Source organism: Chrysemys picta, chromosome 20, assembly GCF_011386835.1.
Source record: "Chrysemys picta bellii isolate R12L10 chromosome 20, ASM1138683v2, whole genome shotgun sequence".
Classification (NCBI taxonomy): Eukaryota; Metazoa; Chordata; order Testudines; family Emydidae; genus Chrysemys; species Chrysemys picta.
Window position 1 is genome coordinate 19,391,440 of NC_088810.1, and position 14,607 is coordinate 19,406,046.

Below are 14,607 nucleotides of genomic sequence, written 5' to 3' on the forward strand. Positions count from 1 at the left end.
GGTTGAGAAGCCGTCGGTTTCTTTCACTCTCTCCTTTTATCTCCCTTTTAGTCTCCTGTTTCTGTGGAGTTTTAATTTCGCAACCTCCTCTCCCCCCACTCAGTTCTACCTTTCACGGCACAGCGCTGGAGCTGCATGCTGATGAGACTAGCACTTGGTCGGCTTACAGTCAACCATTCTCCCGGGAATCTTTATTTTAAAATAACGATCCCCATGCCCCACTCATTTTCTGGGTAACGGGTAGGCCAGGTTAGGCAGTGAGAGCATGTGATTTTGGAGGTGGTACCTGGGACAACTCTGTTAACAAAGTAACATTTCTTCCTGGGCAAGAAACCCCATTTTTCCTCCCGATGGCTCATCTGGGAAGGGAGACCCCCCCATACTTCTGGATGTGTTTTAACGCACATTTTTAAGGATCGTTCAAGAAGGAAGGATGTGTGTGCCCGCGTGTAATGTGTAGCTTCAATTAGACACTTAAAAATCTCACTTGGATTTTTTTTTCACTCCTTCAAATTGTCACATCTTGACAGCTCTGTGCAGATGTATTCCCATCAGCTTAACAATAGGTCACCTTATTATTATTTTTTTTTTTAAGCATGTGGTCAGCCTTTTTCGGAACTTTATGATTAATTCATGTGAGTTCGTTTCCTTATTTAAAAATATTTAGCACTTAGATAGCGCTTTACCTTTTCAAAACGTGGTGCAAACATTAGCTGTTTTTCATTCAGCTATTTTATCTTGCCAGTTGTTCTTTCTGTTTTGAGTGTTAAATCTGTGTTTTAAATCAAAGTAACAAATTGTTCAAGTAATATAGCATTACCTCCTATTGTGAAAAGGTGTTTTCCCATCAGTTGGTTTGGTTTTTTAATCTCATCCTTACATTAATGTTTTGGTCCTTTTCAGTTCTCTCTTTTAATTTAATTTGTCAAAAATCTAAAAATATAAACAAAAAGATAAGGTTTAAGTAATTGAAATTTATATTAATTATAATGAATTATATTATATTATATTATCAACCAATTCCGCAACAGTGGGAGTTATATGACTACCCCATCTAAACTATTTTTATAATCTATTTAAAAACAATTAAAATCATTTCTATTGGGCTATATATTTAGGCTGCGCTTTACAAACATAGATAAGTGCAGGCTAGAAATATTAATGTAAGTAAACACATCAGGAGTTTTATCTTTTAAATCTTTGAAACGACCCTGCTCTAGCTAAAGCAAAACTAGTATTATTCGTATAGTAACACCATTGTGGTAGATCAGTGGTTTTCAACCTGTAGTCCATGGACCCCTGGGGGTCCGCAGACTATGTCTAAGGATTCAGCAAAAGGTTGTCCTTACCTTAGAACGGAGGCTTTTCAACCTGTGGTCTGCAGACCCCTGGGGTCCACAGACTATGTCTACGATTTCCAAAGGGATCTGCACCGCCATTTGAAATTTTTTAGGCAGCCAGCAAATGAAAAAAAGGTTGAAAGCCACTGTGCTAGATTGCACACTCAGTGAAGAGCTTGTGTCTATTTTATTTGGCTGTAAAAAAAAACAAGTGTAGCACCAATAGGGCGCTGCATGTGCACAATATATAAATGATTAATAATACCTGAACTAAGTTATCTATTTTCAGGACTATCTATATCACCCTGAAAAAAAAACCAACAACAGGGAGTCCTTAAAGACTAACAGATTTACTTGGGCATAAGCTTTTGTAGGTAAAAAACCTCACTTCTTCAGATGCAAGAAGTCTATACATATATATCACCCTGGCATCTATGGAAGCATCATCATACCATCCAGTGCTTTACCTCTTCAAACGTTCACTAATCGGTCAGTGGACTAACTGATCTACTGGTATCAGAGGGGTAGCCGTGTTAGTCTGAATCTGTAAAAAGCAACAGAGGGTCCTGTGGCACCTACTGGCATGCTACAGATCTTGCATTTGCAGGCAGGGGGACAGTCCTCTGCCTCTCTAACTTCTCCGATCCCACTCTTCGGGTTAAATCGGAGCTTTAACAGGGAGCAAAGCCAGTCCCGTTTTGTCTCATTCGAATTAGGCAACCTTATGAGACGTGAGCCATCCAAGGTGCCACTTCGCTCCAGGGGCGTTTATTAAGTCACCGCTACAAGCAGATTTCCCTGTGTCACTTTCCTCTCCCCACCATGTGCCAGACCTCCCAGCCCCTTTTGCAAGCGGGACCAAAGTGACAGCAGGAGGCGTGGCCCCAACCCATGGCGTCTCCACCCCCTTTTAAATCGCTCCCCTCGCTGACTTTGCACCCACTGACCAGGGCAAGCCACGCCTCCCGGGGGCTGCCCCAATCAGGGCCCTCCGCAACGTTGATTGAGGGAGGGCCGCGCCGCGTTGCAAGGGCTGGTTCCAGCCCCAGCCCCCTCCCCTACTTGGAATGTTGGGCCTTATAAGGAAAGTGTCTCCATGGCCACATTGTCAATGAATTCCACTGTCAGAGTTCAGCCGCTCTCCACGTGATCCTCCCCGGGACCATCTTCGAGGGGGAGGGGACTGGGGGGGGGGGGGGGGGCACTGACAAGCAAAAGGGCCATTCTTTCACTTTAAAAGTTTGTGTGTGTTGCGATTTCCCCCCCCTTCCGCCTCAGCCCCACCTCCCCCCCCCCCCAAAAAAACCCTTGCTTCTCTCCAAGGAGGGGGGAAGAGGAGACAGAGGAAAATTCAAAAGGTGGAATCTGTCTCCATCTCATTTCAGATCTTGACTTTTATGAGCCTGCAAGTCATACGCAGACACACATACACAAAAAGAGGGGGGGGGGGAGGAAAGGAGAGAAAAATCTTGTGAAATGTGCGTGTGATTAATAATCTAGCTTTTAAAAGACCATCCTTCCCCAAGGCTGAGACAGAAGAGAAAAGAATTTGCCTTTCACAAGGTACAGTACATGTCTTTTAAATGATCTCTCTCTATTTAGCTCTGCTCCCATTGTTCCCCCCCACCCCACCCCACTTTTGCCTCTTCTGGGCGCGTTTCTTTTCCAATTGACATAGTTTGATACATCTTGACCCCCCCCCCCCTCAAAATAAAATCACCTTAAACAAAATGGTCAGGGAGGTCCGCTTGCCGGCTAGAAATCGAAGCGAGAAGAGAAAACGAAGGGAAATATTCCGATTCAGACTAAACAACACACGCACAGAAGTATTGGCAGATAGTCGCGTGTGTGACAGAGACGAGGAGATAGTTCCTTCCATAAAGGGAAGGAAAAATCGGAGACGGATAAACTCCGCAAAACCCTAGCGGATTTAAACGCTGTCTTATTTTTTATGTTATATTTATTTTCCCCTAACCCTTTTACGCCCAACTTTCCCGCCTGATCAGAGGCAGTGAAATTGACGAAAGAAACCGAGCGCGGGTCCGATCCTAGTCTCTGCATCTAAAAGCGAATTTGGTGGGCTATCTGGATTGCTATTTGCATGAACTGGGGATAAGCGAGGAATCATCCGCTCTCCCAGTGACTGCAGGATCCCTCGGTGCGTGGGGAGGGCGTGTGGTTTTATTTTAGATCTTGGCGACCGGCTGTGTTTGTAATTAGGGTTCTCTGGGGTTGATTAGGAATTAATCGCTTTTAAATTTGGTGGGGGACCGGGGGAGAATTTTTTTTTATTATTTTTTAGATCTGTTGCCAACCTGCGCGGTGTGTGCTTGGCTTCTGGCATTTTATTCAGCTGGGTTTGGAAGAGAAGCCACGGTCCAAATTGGCTGAGAGTTTATTGTGAAATACTTAACGCTTGGTAGCATTTTGATGGGTTTTTTTTTCCTCTCTCCCCCCTTTTCTCCCTTTCTCTGTCTTCCCCCCGCCCCGTCCCAGATCCGTAAGGAATTGGAAGTCCCTTGGGAGTTTCTGCGTCCAGCAAAGTTTGGTTGGGGTTGTTTGAATGGGGTGGAGAAGACGAGAGCGATGGATTTTTGGTGTGCCTGAAATGACAATAAAACCCTCCAGGAATCTGGCTTCGTCATTTTAGCTCTTTTCTCCCCCCCCCCTCCCCGCCCCTTTCTCTCTGATTATAATTCTGCTCTTTGCAAAGACCAAATCGACGTTGCAAATATTAATTATTTGTTATTATAGCTACACACCCAGCAGGGAGAGAGAATTTAATCTAAACAAAACCTTATTTCTCCCGCTCCCCCCACGCCAGGACAGAGAGGGTATTTTTAAAAAGGAGGTTGTTGTTTTTTTCTCTCTCTCTCTCTTCTCTCAAATCCTCCTCTCAAATCGTGGAGAGTTTGGGAGCCACGAAGAAACGGACCGAATTCAATTTCGATCATAGACGAGAGACTTCAAAATACCTCTCCTGTTTTATTGATTCCTATCCTTGCTGGGTGGATTAACTTTCTCTCTCCTCCTCCATTGACCTATCTGCTCCTCCTTCCCTTCTTCCTACCCTCGCCCCGATCCCGAGTCTTCTCTACCACTCCTTCCTTCCTCCTTCCGCCCATCCCGAGTCCTCTCCTCCACCACTCCTTCCCCCCATCCCGAGTCTTCTCCTCTACCACTCCTTCCTTCCTCCTTCCCCCCATCCCGAGTCTTTTCCTCCACTACTCCTTCCTCCTTCCCCCCATCCCGAGTCCTCTCCTCCACAACTCCTTCCTCCTTCCCCCCATCCCGAGTCTTCTCCTCTACCACTCCTTCCTTCCTCCTTCCCCCTATCCCGAGTCTTCTCCTCTACCACTCCTTCCTCCTTCCCCCCATCCCGAGTCTTCTCCTCTACCACTCCTTCCTCCTTCCTCCCATCCCGAGTCTTTTCCTCCACCACTTCATCCTCCTTCTCCCCATCCCGAGTCCTCTCCTCCACAACTCCTTCCTCCTTCCTCCCATCCCGAGTCTTCTCCTCTACCACTCCTTCCTCCTTCCCCCCATCCCGAGTCCTTTCCTCCACAACTCCTTCCTCCTTCCTCCCATCCCGAGTCCTCTCCTCCACCACTCCTTCCTCCTTCCTCCCATCCCGAGTCTTTTCCTCTACCACTTCATCCTCCTTCCCCCCATCCCGAGTCCTCTCCTCCACCACTCCTTCCTCCCATCCCGAGTCTTCTCCTCTACCACTCCTTCCTCCTTCCCCCCATCCCGAGTATTCTCCTCCACCACTCCTTCCTCCTTCCTCCCATCCCGAGTCTTCTCCTCCACCACTCCTTCCTCCTTCCTCCCATCCCGAGTCCTCTCCTCCACCACTCCTTCCTCCTTCCTCCCATCCCGAGTCCTCTCCTCCACCACTCCTTCCTCCTTCCTCCCATCCCGAGTCCTCTCCTCCACCACTCCTTCCTCCTTCCCCCCATCCCGAGTCCTCTCCTCCACCACTCCTTCCTCCTTCCCCCCATCCCGAGTCCTCTCCTCCACCACTCCTTCCTCCTTCCCCCCATCCCGAGTCCTCTCCTCCACCACTCCTTCCTCCTTCCCCCATCCCGAGTCCTCTCCTCCACCGCTCCTTCCTCCTTCCCCCCATCCCGAGTCTTCTCCTCTACCGCTCCTTCCTCCTTCCCCCCATCCCGAGTCTTCTCCTCTACCGCTCCTTCCTCCTTCCCCCCATCCCGAGTCCTCTCTTCCACCGCTCCTTCCTCCTTCCCCCCATCCCGAGTCTTCTCCTCCACCACTCCTTCCTCCTTCCCCCCATCCCGAGTCCTCTCCTCCACCACTCCTTCCTCCTTCCCCCATCCCGAGTCCTCTCCTCCACCACTCCTTCCTCCTTCCCCCCATCCCGAGTCCTCTCCTCCACCACTCCTTCCTCCTTCCCCCATCCCGAGTCCTCTCCTCCACCACTCCTTCCTCCTTCCCCCCATCCCGAGTCCTCTCCTCCACCGCTTCTTCCTCCTTCCCCCCATCCCGAGTCCTCTCCTCCACCACTCCTTCCTCCTTCCCCCCATCCCGAGTCCTCTCCTCCACCACTCCTTCCTCCTTCCCCCCATCCTGACTCCTCTCCTCCCCCTCTCCTCCTGCCCCTGCCCCTCCCCCCGCTAGCATGGCCATGGTCGTGAACCCTTGGCAGGAGGAGATCCCCGGGGGCCCGCCAGGCGCCCAGCCCCCTCCGGGCCTGCCGTGCGCTCCGGAGCCGGGGGTGGCCCCTCCGCCGCCGGGCCCCCCGAAGGGCGCGGTGGCCCCGGGCCCGGCGGAGGCGGGCGAGAAGGGGGGCGCCCCGCCGAGCGTGGACTGCATGGTGTGCGGGGACAAGTCCAGCGGGAAGCACTACGGGCAGTTCACCTGCGAGGGCTGCAAGAGCTTCTTCAAGCGCTCGGTGCGCCGCAACCTGAGCTACACCTGCCGCAGCAACCGGGAGTGCCCCATCGACCAGCACCACCGCAACCAGTGCCAGTACTGCCGCCTCAAGAAGTGCCTCAAGGTCGGCATGCGCCGGGAAGGTGAGCGCCCCCCGGTCCGGCCCGGCTCGGTTCGGTTCGGCCCGGCCCGGCCCGGCCCCTCCGCTCCCGCTTTCCAGCCTCGCCTGGCTGCCCTGTCTTTCCTCTGGGGTCCCCCTCCCTGCTCTCCCTTTCTGTGGCCTCTTCTCTCTGTCTCTTCCTGGGGTCCCTTCCCTCTCTCTGACCTCCCTTTCTGTGGCCTCTTCTCTCTCTCTCTTCCTGGGGTCCCTTCCCTCTCTCTGACCTCCCTTTCTGTGGCCTCTTCTCTCTCTCTCTTCCTGGGGTCCCTTCCCTCTCTCTGACCTCCCTTTCTGTGGCCTCTTCTCTCTGTCTCTTCCTGGGGTCCCTTCCCTCTCTCTGACCTCCCTTTCTGTGTCCTCTTCTCTCTCTCTTTTCCTGGGGTCCCTTCCCTCTCTCTGACCTCCCTTTCTGTGTCCTCTTCTCTCTCTCTTTTCCTGGGGTCCCTTCCCTCTCTCTGACCTCCCTTTCTGTGTCCTCTTCTCTCTGTCTCTTCCTGGGGTCCCTTCCCTCTCTCTGACCTCCCTTTCTGTGGCCTCTTCTCTCTGTCTCTTCCTGGAGTCCTTTCCCTCTCTCTGACCTCCCTTTCTGTGGCCTCTTCTCTCTCTCTCTTCCTGGGGTCCCTTCCCTCTCTCTGACCTCCCTTTCTGTGGCCTCTTCTCTCTGTCTCTTCCTGGAGTCCTTTCCCTCTCTCTGACCTCCCTTTCTGTGGCCTCTTCTCTCTCTCTCTCTTCCTGGGGTCCCTTCCCTCTCTCTGACCTCCCTTTCTGTGGCCTCTTCTCTCTCTCTCTCTTCCTGGGGTCCCTTCCCTCTCTCTGACCTCCCTTTCTGTGGCCTCTTCTCTCTGTCTCTTCCTGGAGTCCCTTCCCTCTCTCTGACCTCCCTTTCTGTGTCCTCTTCTCTCTGTCTCTTCCTGGGGTCCCTTCCCTCTCTCTGACCTCCCTTTCTGTGTCCTCTTCTCTCTGTCTCTTCCTGGAGTCCCTTCCCTCTCTCTGACCTCCCTTTTGGGGTCCTCTTCTCTCTGTCTCTTCCTGGGGTCCCTTCCCTCTCTCTGACCTCCCTTTTGGGGTCCTCTTCTCTCTGTCTCTTCCTGGGGTCCCTTCCCTCTCTCTGACCTCCCTTTCTGTGGCCTCTTCTCTCTCTCTCTCTTCCTGGGGTCCCTTCCCTCTCTCTGACCTCCCTTTTGGGGTCCTCTTCTCTCTGTCTCTTCCTGGGGTCCCTTCCCTCTCTCTGACCTCCCTTTCTGTGGCCTCTTCTCTCTCTCTCTCTCTTCCTGGGGTCCCTTCCCTCTCTCTGACCTCCCTTTTGGGGTCCTCTTCTCACTGTCTCTTCCTGGGGTCCCTCTCTCTGCTCTCCCTTTCTTTCTTTCTTTCTTTCTTTCTTTCTTTCTTTCTTTTCTTTTTCATCCCTTCTGTGTCTCTCTTTTGTTTCTCTCTCTGTGTTATCTTGCTTTCTTTTCTCTGGTTTCTTTTGATGTTCCTTCTCTAGTCTTTCTTTTCTCTCTCTCTCGCTCTCTGAGTTTTCTTTCTTTTTGTGTTCTCTCTCTCTGTTTTCTCTTTCTTTCTCAGGAAGAAAGAGGAGTGAGAGAGAAAAATGGGAACGTGAAAGGAGAGAAAGAAGGAAAGGTTTTCTTTCTTTGGTCATTCCTCTCTCATTCCAAAGACAGAGAAATGAAAAAGAGAAAGAAAATCTGTCTTTTTATTCTTTTTCTTTTCTCTCTCCCCCTTTTCTCTCTCTTGAATTTCTTCATGCCTTTCTTTTCTACGTCTCTACCATTTTCTTATTCATCCACTTTCTCTTTTCTCACTACTTTTCTTTTCCTTCTCTAAATCTTTCTTCCCTTCCCATTCCCTCCTCCTCTCTCTCATCCCCTTTTCTCTTTCCCTAATTGTCTCTCTCCCTCTCCTCTCTCATGACATCTCTCTTTTCTTTCTTTCCCTCTGTCTGTTTTCTCACTCTCTCCTTTCCCATCCTTTCTCTGCTCTCTAGACAGGATGCCCACCTCTGCAGACCTCCTCAGCTCCCCCCTTACTGAAGGCAACAGGGTCATGTGTACCAGGCATCAGCCTTCCACTTGACAGTCCTCCCTGCAAGCGCCCTGTGGTTCCCTATGTATTCTCTTCCTTCCCTACCTGCCACCCTGCTATCTATCCCCCAAAGCCCTAACCAGGGCTCTCCCTCTCCAGCTGTGAGTTTACAGTTGCTAAACTGCTGTCTTAGGGACTCAGTATATTCTTAAGATCATTCCCACCCCATCCCCATCTACTCCCCAGCGCCAACAGAATCCCAGGTCCCATTTCTTAACAGGGGATCAGGGTAAAGTGGAAACCCACAGGCTAGAAATGCGTCAGAATTGCTTTTGTCGAGGTTTTATTTGCTGCTCGGACTGGTTTTCCTTTCCTGTTCCATGTAGCTATTTTGTTTTTTAAATGAAGGGCAAACTTCACAGTATGTGACGCAGGGCAAATATCAGGGAACTTTCATTCCACCGAATTAACTATTGCACCAGCCCTTGGCTGGAATTTCTGATCTACACAAAATCAGATGGTTTGTCCTTTTAGCCAATCCCAAATTTATCAGCACTCCCCCTTAACATTCCTGCATGCTGATTCCCCAGTGTTGTCTACTGTACTTCCCCATTCGGGCCTGAGAAAGTAAAGCTTGGATATTTGTTGATTGTTTTTTAGCAAGAGAAAAGCAGAATCCTTAAAAGGCTAAATTTCCCCAAGTCCCTGTACTTGTCGATTACAACAAAAGGATCACGGGAAATAACCCTAATTCATATTTAAGTTGACTATCCGATCAGCGAAATTAATCCTTTGAACCAGCGAACCTTTAGTTTCTCTTGGGTTTTTAAACAGGGCTTGATTTAGAGACAGTTGCTCCGCAGAGGTAGGAATTTTCACTGTTCCTATATGCATTTTATTTAGGACAAGGGAGGCAGTGAAAACAGTAGGAATAGAAATATTGGTTTTTTAAAAATGCATCTGTATGCAATGTAACCATTCTCCAGATTTAGAATTAAGCTAGGATTTAGCAGTAATGTAACAGGCACGGGTTCTCACACGAATATATTGAGTGGAAACAACAACATACCTGGCATTCAGATAGCATGTTTCATCGGATCTCAAAGCCCTGGAGAAATTTTTTTATTAAGTTACACTTGTGCAAATGTAGGATTGCAAAAAGCATGCGACAGCATGGGTATCTCTCAGTATAAGATACACATATAATGATGTGTGCATATAATAATAATACTCAGTATCTATGGTACTTCATTCATAATGCAAAATACCTTCTTTAACGAGTAACAATCAAGAATCCATACGACTTAAATAGGAATCACATTCTTTTTGAACCTTTTCACAGACGACCAGCATTTCAACCATACTATTAACAACTTCTCTTGTACGTTTAATTTTCTCAGTTAAGGAGTGGGTTGGAAAAAGTGGCAAAGTTTCTCTCCCATGATGGGACATATTTAAGAAAACCATCAAGGCGAATCCCTTCCCTCCGCACTCCCTAGGGTAAAGATTTTTCTTTGAAAACTTTGCCCCCTCCCTTTCAATGAACATGCCCAGTAATTTGGCTGCAATAATGCATTCATGGCATTTAATCTTCTTTTGGTGAGATGATTACTGCAAATCCCCAGTGGGTACTAGTAGCAGATCTGAGCAACTCTTGCTACTCTCATTTATTTATATATACTTATATATATACAAGAAAGCATCTAATAAGTTTATTCTGCACAAATGACCATTCAAATCATCAGCATAAAATCCTTATGATTTATCCCTGATCCAAATGGGAGCTGGGATAGCTCAATCGATTTCCTTCTCCCCTTATTTTTTTTTCAGTTAGGTGGGTTAATTTTTTTATTAAGCCCTCTGTCAAATATGGCGATTATGTCTTCTCAGATCATGGGCATGGCTTTGAGAAAAGGAAGCTAGAAAGGGGACAGTTTTACCTCTATTATGCCTTTTACTGCGGCCCCTGTAAGGCATTTGAGTGACATGGTGTTGGGCATCCAGCAAAGTGCTAGAGTTTCATAGCATAGGGCAAAAGTTCTTGCAATCTGGAGCCATATTAACAGACAGAAACCTCTGCCTTAAAAGTCAACTCTTTAAAATAAAATTGATGTTCAAACTGTGATTAGGCAGGGACCCCCTGGGCTAGTGCAAAAAGCTCCCTGCAGATCAAACACACGCATCATACAGTGGCCAGATTCTCATTTGGTGTAGACAGGTCAACATGAACTGAGGATTTTACAAAGTCTGTTTTTTTTTTTTGTAAATAGAGAGAGAAGCCAGGTCAGGAAACCCACATATGTACCTTATTGAACTGCTGAGCTAAACCTGATGTCTGTCATAACCCTACACAGCATTAGGTAGCATAATAAGAAAACTGTTGGCCTGTGTTAATTAACAAACGTGTCTCTATAGCCCAAGGTGAGCTTAGATCACTACAATTCTGGTTGAGTGGACACTACATTTTTTTAGTGGTTACTCAACATTTGAAACAGCTATGCTGAGAGATTCAAAAATATTTTTAAACAGCTCTATTTTTTGTACTCCTTTTGATTTTTTAACATCCATCTTACTTGGAATTTTATTCCAGGTAAATATTTACATTGGCAAGTAAGCTTCAACTATTAGTTGAAAATAAACAAAGACATGTATCTATCAAGATACATCTACTTATTTTTTTCTGATTATGTAATGATACATTATATCATTTGTTCCATGCCAGTTTAAATTTGGGATAATTTTTTGATTCAAAGGATTTCAAGAGTTGTTTGAATGATTCCCTTGCTTCTATGCAGAAGACACACACTCAATTGAAACTATTGAGCGTAGGTTCAGAAATGATATTTTAATTCTTTGCCAGTGATCGTAGGCTGGGAATGATAGCTGGAGAAACCCCACAAAACCCCACTCAAAAAAAAAAATCAAATTTCCATACAAATCGTCAAATGCAATTTACAAAAACTGGGCTCTATGGAAAAATTCTAGAGTGTATTAGTGAATTACAAACATAGAATTCAAATTGTATCTTACAAGGGGTGTTTTTATTGCAGTTTTTTTCCTCAGCTCAAGAATATTTAAGGGAAATTTAATTACAAATAGACTTGGTCGTGAGTGATGACTTCGTCTGGAAAGTCATTTAACTTTAAAAAGGGACACATGGAAACAAATAGATTGAACAAGGACATGGGAATGGTCCAAGATAGGCGCTGATTTGCAGACCGTTACAATGTTTCATATTTTTTTAGTTTCATCAATATTATTTTATAGGGGTGAATTTACTCCGAGTATAGTGGCACTGAGTGAACTTTCAATAGCGTTATTCCCCAGCCCATTTTCCAGCAATAGCATAGTCTGAATTTTTGCTTTTCTGCCCCTCGCACTTGGCATTGGAAACGGGTCACGTTGCGTTCCCCGCAGATGAGGTCTTTTGTTAATTATTATAACAATTAGGAGAAATCCCCTTTCGCCATTTAAACACCTTTGTCACTTTTGGTGGGCAAACGGCTAGCAATCTACTAGCCATCTCACTGAAGTTTAACCGCCCAGTTTAAAGGATTTGCCACTGGGGTCATAACGAAGGGTTGTCCTCAGTCCGCGGTGTTATTGTTAAATGCATTTCTAAAGCATTCTGCTCTCACAGTATCTGGCTGATTTTACATACTCGCTAGGTACATTGCATTTATGCGCTAATCTACCCCGGCGATAATCTGCCAAGTTTGGCCCAGAATTTAGGTTTTGCACAGATAAAACAGGGCGTCGCAGGAAGAAACTTTTTACAAAACCTAAGGCCAATGGAAACGTTTCTGTGATTGATTTATTTGTTTGTTTAATTCCAGAGAGAATAGGATTTTTTTTTTTTTTCTTTTTAACCAAGCAACCATTCCCTTGGCTCGCTGGCTTCCCCTTTGCAGCATTGTGCGTCAGGGCCTGAAAGTGAAATTGACTAGAAACAAGTGACATTGGCAGGCCACTGCCCCCCCAAAAGTAAATTAGAATGTCACCATTCTCTCTGGTTTTACCCATGATCGAGGGAGTAGAATTTTAAAAAGTGCCGGGCATCTATTGAGAAGCACTGGTGGAAATCTGGATGGTTTAGGTAGGAGCCTAAATGGGAACTGAGCTCTTTTGAAAAGTTGTTCTGTAAAGCATTGTAATATTAGGGAGGAGAGAGAGGGGGCATTTATTTTAAAAATAAGTTTGATTTTTAAAATGTGAGTGTCTATGTAGCCCTTTGATTTTTTTCAAAGCCATTTGATTTTTTTTTAAATAATAAAGGAATTATTTTAGGCATAAAAAAACCAGCAATTTTTTGGGTGGTAACCAGTATTTTGCTAGCAATCACCAAAGATTAGAAACAATTCCCTCGGGGCCTAGGAAATACACGGCAGAGAAATGACTTGTCTGTTTCAGTTCTTAGATCTCTCTTCTTTGTATTATTGCTATTACTAATTGCTGTAGTCCCCCTAAATGTACATGGTATTTCACGACAAAGAGAAAGGTGCCTTCCTTGTTCTGAAGAGTTTCTGATCAATAGACACAGAGCCATGGTTTGTTAACTCCCCCACTCCCCATCTACTTATGTAGAGATTCTGATCTGAGTTGCACTACTGATGTAAATCCACCGCTGAACTCAACGGAGTTACTCCTGATTTAGGCCGGTGTCATTTGGATCAGAATCTGCCTTTTGTTTTTGGTTTTGGTTTTTTTTTGGGTGGAAGAAGCTGTCCACAGAAAATTGCTCTCCGTGGGACATGTATTTTCTCAGCCAGCGTGTTGCTAACTGGGCTCACCCTAACTGCTGAGACATGGGTGGATTTTTAACGTGTTCCTTCCGTAGCTGCCAACAAATCAATGATGAGACTCTTCGGGACTTGTGGAAGGTAGACGGTTAATAGAATCTGATGTACCCTGGTATTGCATGCACGGCATGTCCCCCACCTCCCAGGAATGTTGTTAGGCTTAATTTGTTAATGTCTGTGAGGTCCTTTCAGATGCAAGGTCTTATAGTAGATTTAGGCATCTCTTCAGCGGGTCTAAGTTGTCCTTGCTCCATTGAGCGATCACACTTGACACCGGCGGCAGATCGGCTCCATAGTACAACAGTGTATGCGTTGTTGTTATTATTATTCTTCTATGAAATCCTCAGACAGTGAGACTTTGGCAAGGGGAAGCGGCCTTCTAAACCGAGGGGCGGATTTTCAGTGGGTGTATATTGTCATTGCTCCATTGACTTCAATGCCGGCAGCAGTCAGCCTCTCTTTCTGATGTTGCGTGTTGACAATTTACACCGACTGACCATCGGGCCCCCGAGTCCCTAAACGTCCCTTGTCGCCTGTTAGCTGGTTGGAAAAACCCAGCGCTAGGAATCCTTTCACACAGCAAAGACAGCTATTGACCAAAGGTCTCGTGCCCCTGAAATGCAAAGGCAACTCTCATTCACTTGAGCAACGTAGGACTAGTCGTGGAAGTAAGGGAGATCGGGCCCCTTGTTTTTGAGGCAGCGGCAGTAGAGAAACCACTCACGTTTTCATTAAACAAAGCCCCTCTCTCCCCCTCTCCTGCATTACTCTCATGGCTTGATGGGGAAGCGTGCCTGGTACAACCCAACTGTACTGCACATAGTTAGAGCAAAAACCCGTTTACAATGCAGCGGAAGGAAAGACACTGGCTGTTTTTAGTCAATTCCAATTCCATCTTGTCTCTCTATGTCCAGCTCTGTCTCTTGTCTATCCAGTGAAACTTGTATCCTCCCCAATGACTAGGGTGACCAGACAGCAAATGTGAAAAATCGGGACGGGGGTGGGAGGGTAATAGGAGCCTATATAGGAAAAAGACCCAAAAATCGGGGCTGTCCCTATAAAATCGGGACATCTGGTCACCCTACCAATTTCTAAGATCCTCAGTGCGTCAGTGCCTCGTAGCTTACGAATTGTAGTTGTTCTCTGCTACAGAAGAGTTTTTGGACGTGTAGACATAATTTTTTGTACATAAAAAAAGAACAAATCCTTTCTATTTTTTTCCACCTAACTTCACAGTATTATGCGCAACAACTAACTGGAACCACAGCCTGTGCTGTAGTTCACTGAAAGGAGCTTTAGGCTTTGACCTGAAAAGGATTCAAATACAGAATCGGTCAAGTCAGTCTGTTCACTCACAATCCCAAGGCCTGAGCTAGGGGAAGGGTTTTGC

The 14,607-nt window shown here is 46.6% G+C and overlaps 1 protein-coding gene across 2 annotated transcripts in view; it reads left to right on the forward strand.

Moving 5' to 3' along the window:
* The first annotated feature begins 2,548 nt into the window (after positions 1–2,548).
* LOC101942277 (nuclear receptor subfamily 2 group F member 5) overlaps positions 2,549–14,607 on the forward strand; it is a 37,126-nt gene continuing 25,067 nt past the window's right edge. The window contains exon 1 of one of the 2 annotated variants that reach the window (XM_024106992.3): positions 2,549–2,903. Coding sequence is in view for 1 of the 2 variants with exons in the window: in XM_005293640.4 (XP_005293697.1) it covers positions 5,980–6,376 (397 nt within the window). In the remaining variant the exon portion in view is untranslated. Of the gene's footprint in view, positions 2,904–5,979; positions 6,377–14,607 lie in introns of those variants that run through there. The other variant, XM_005293640.4, reaches the window with a different exon arrangement.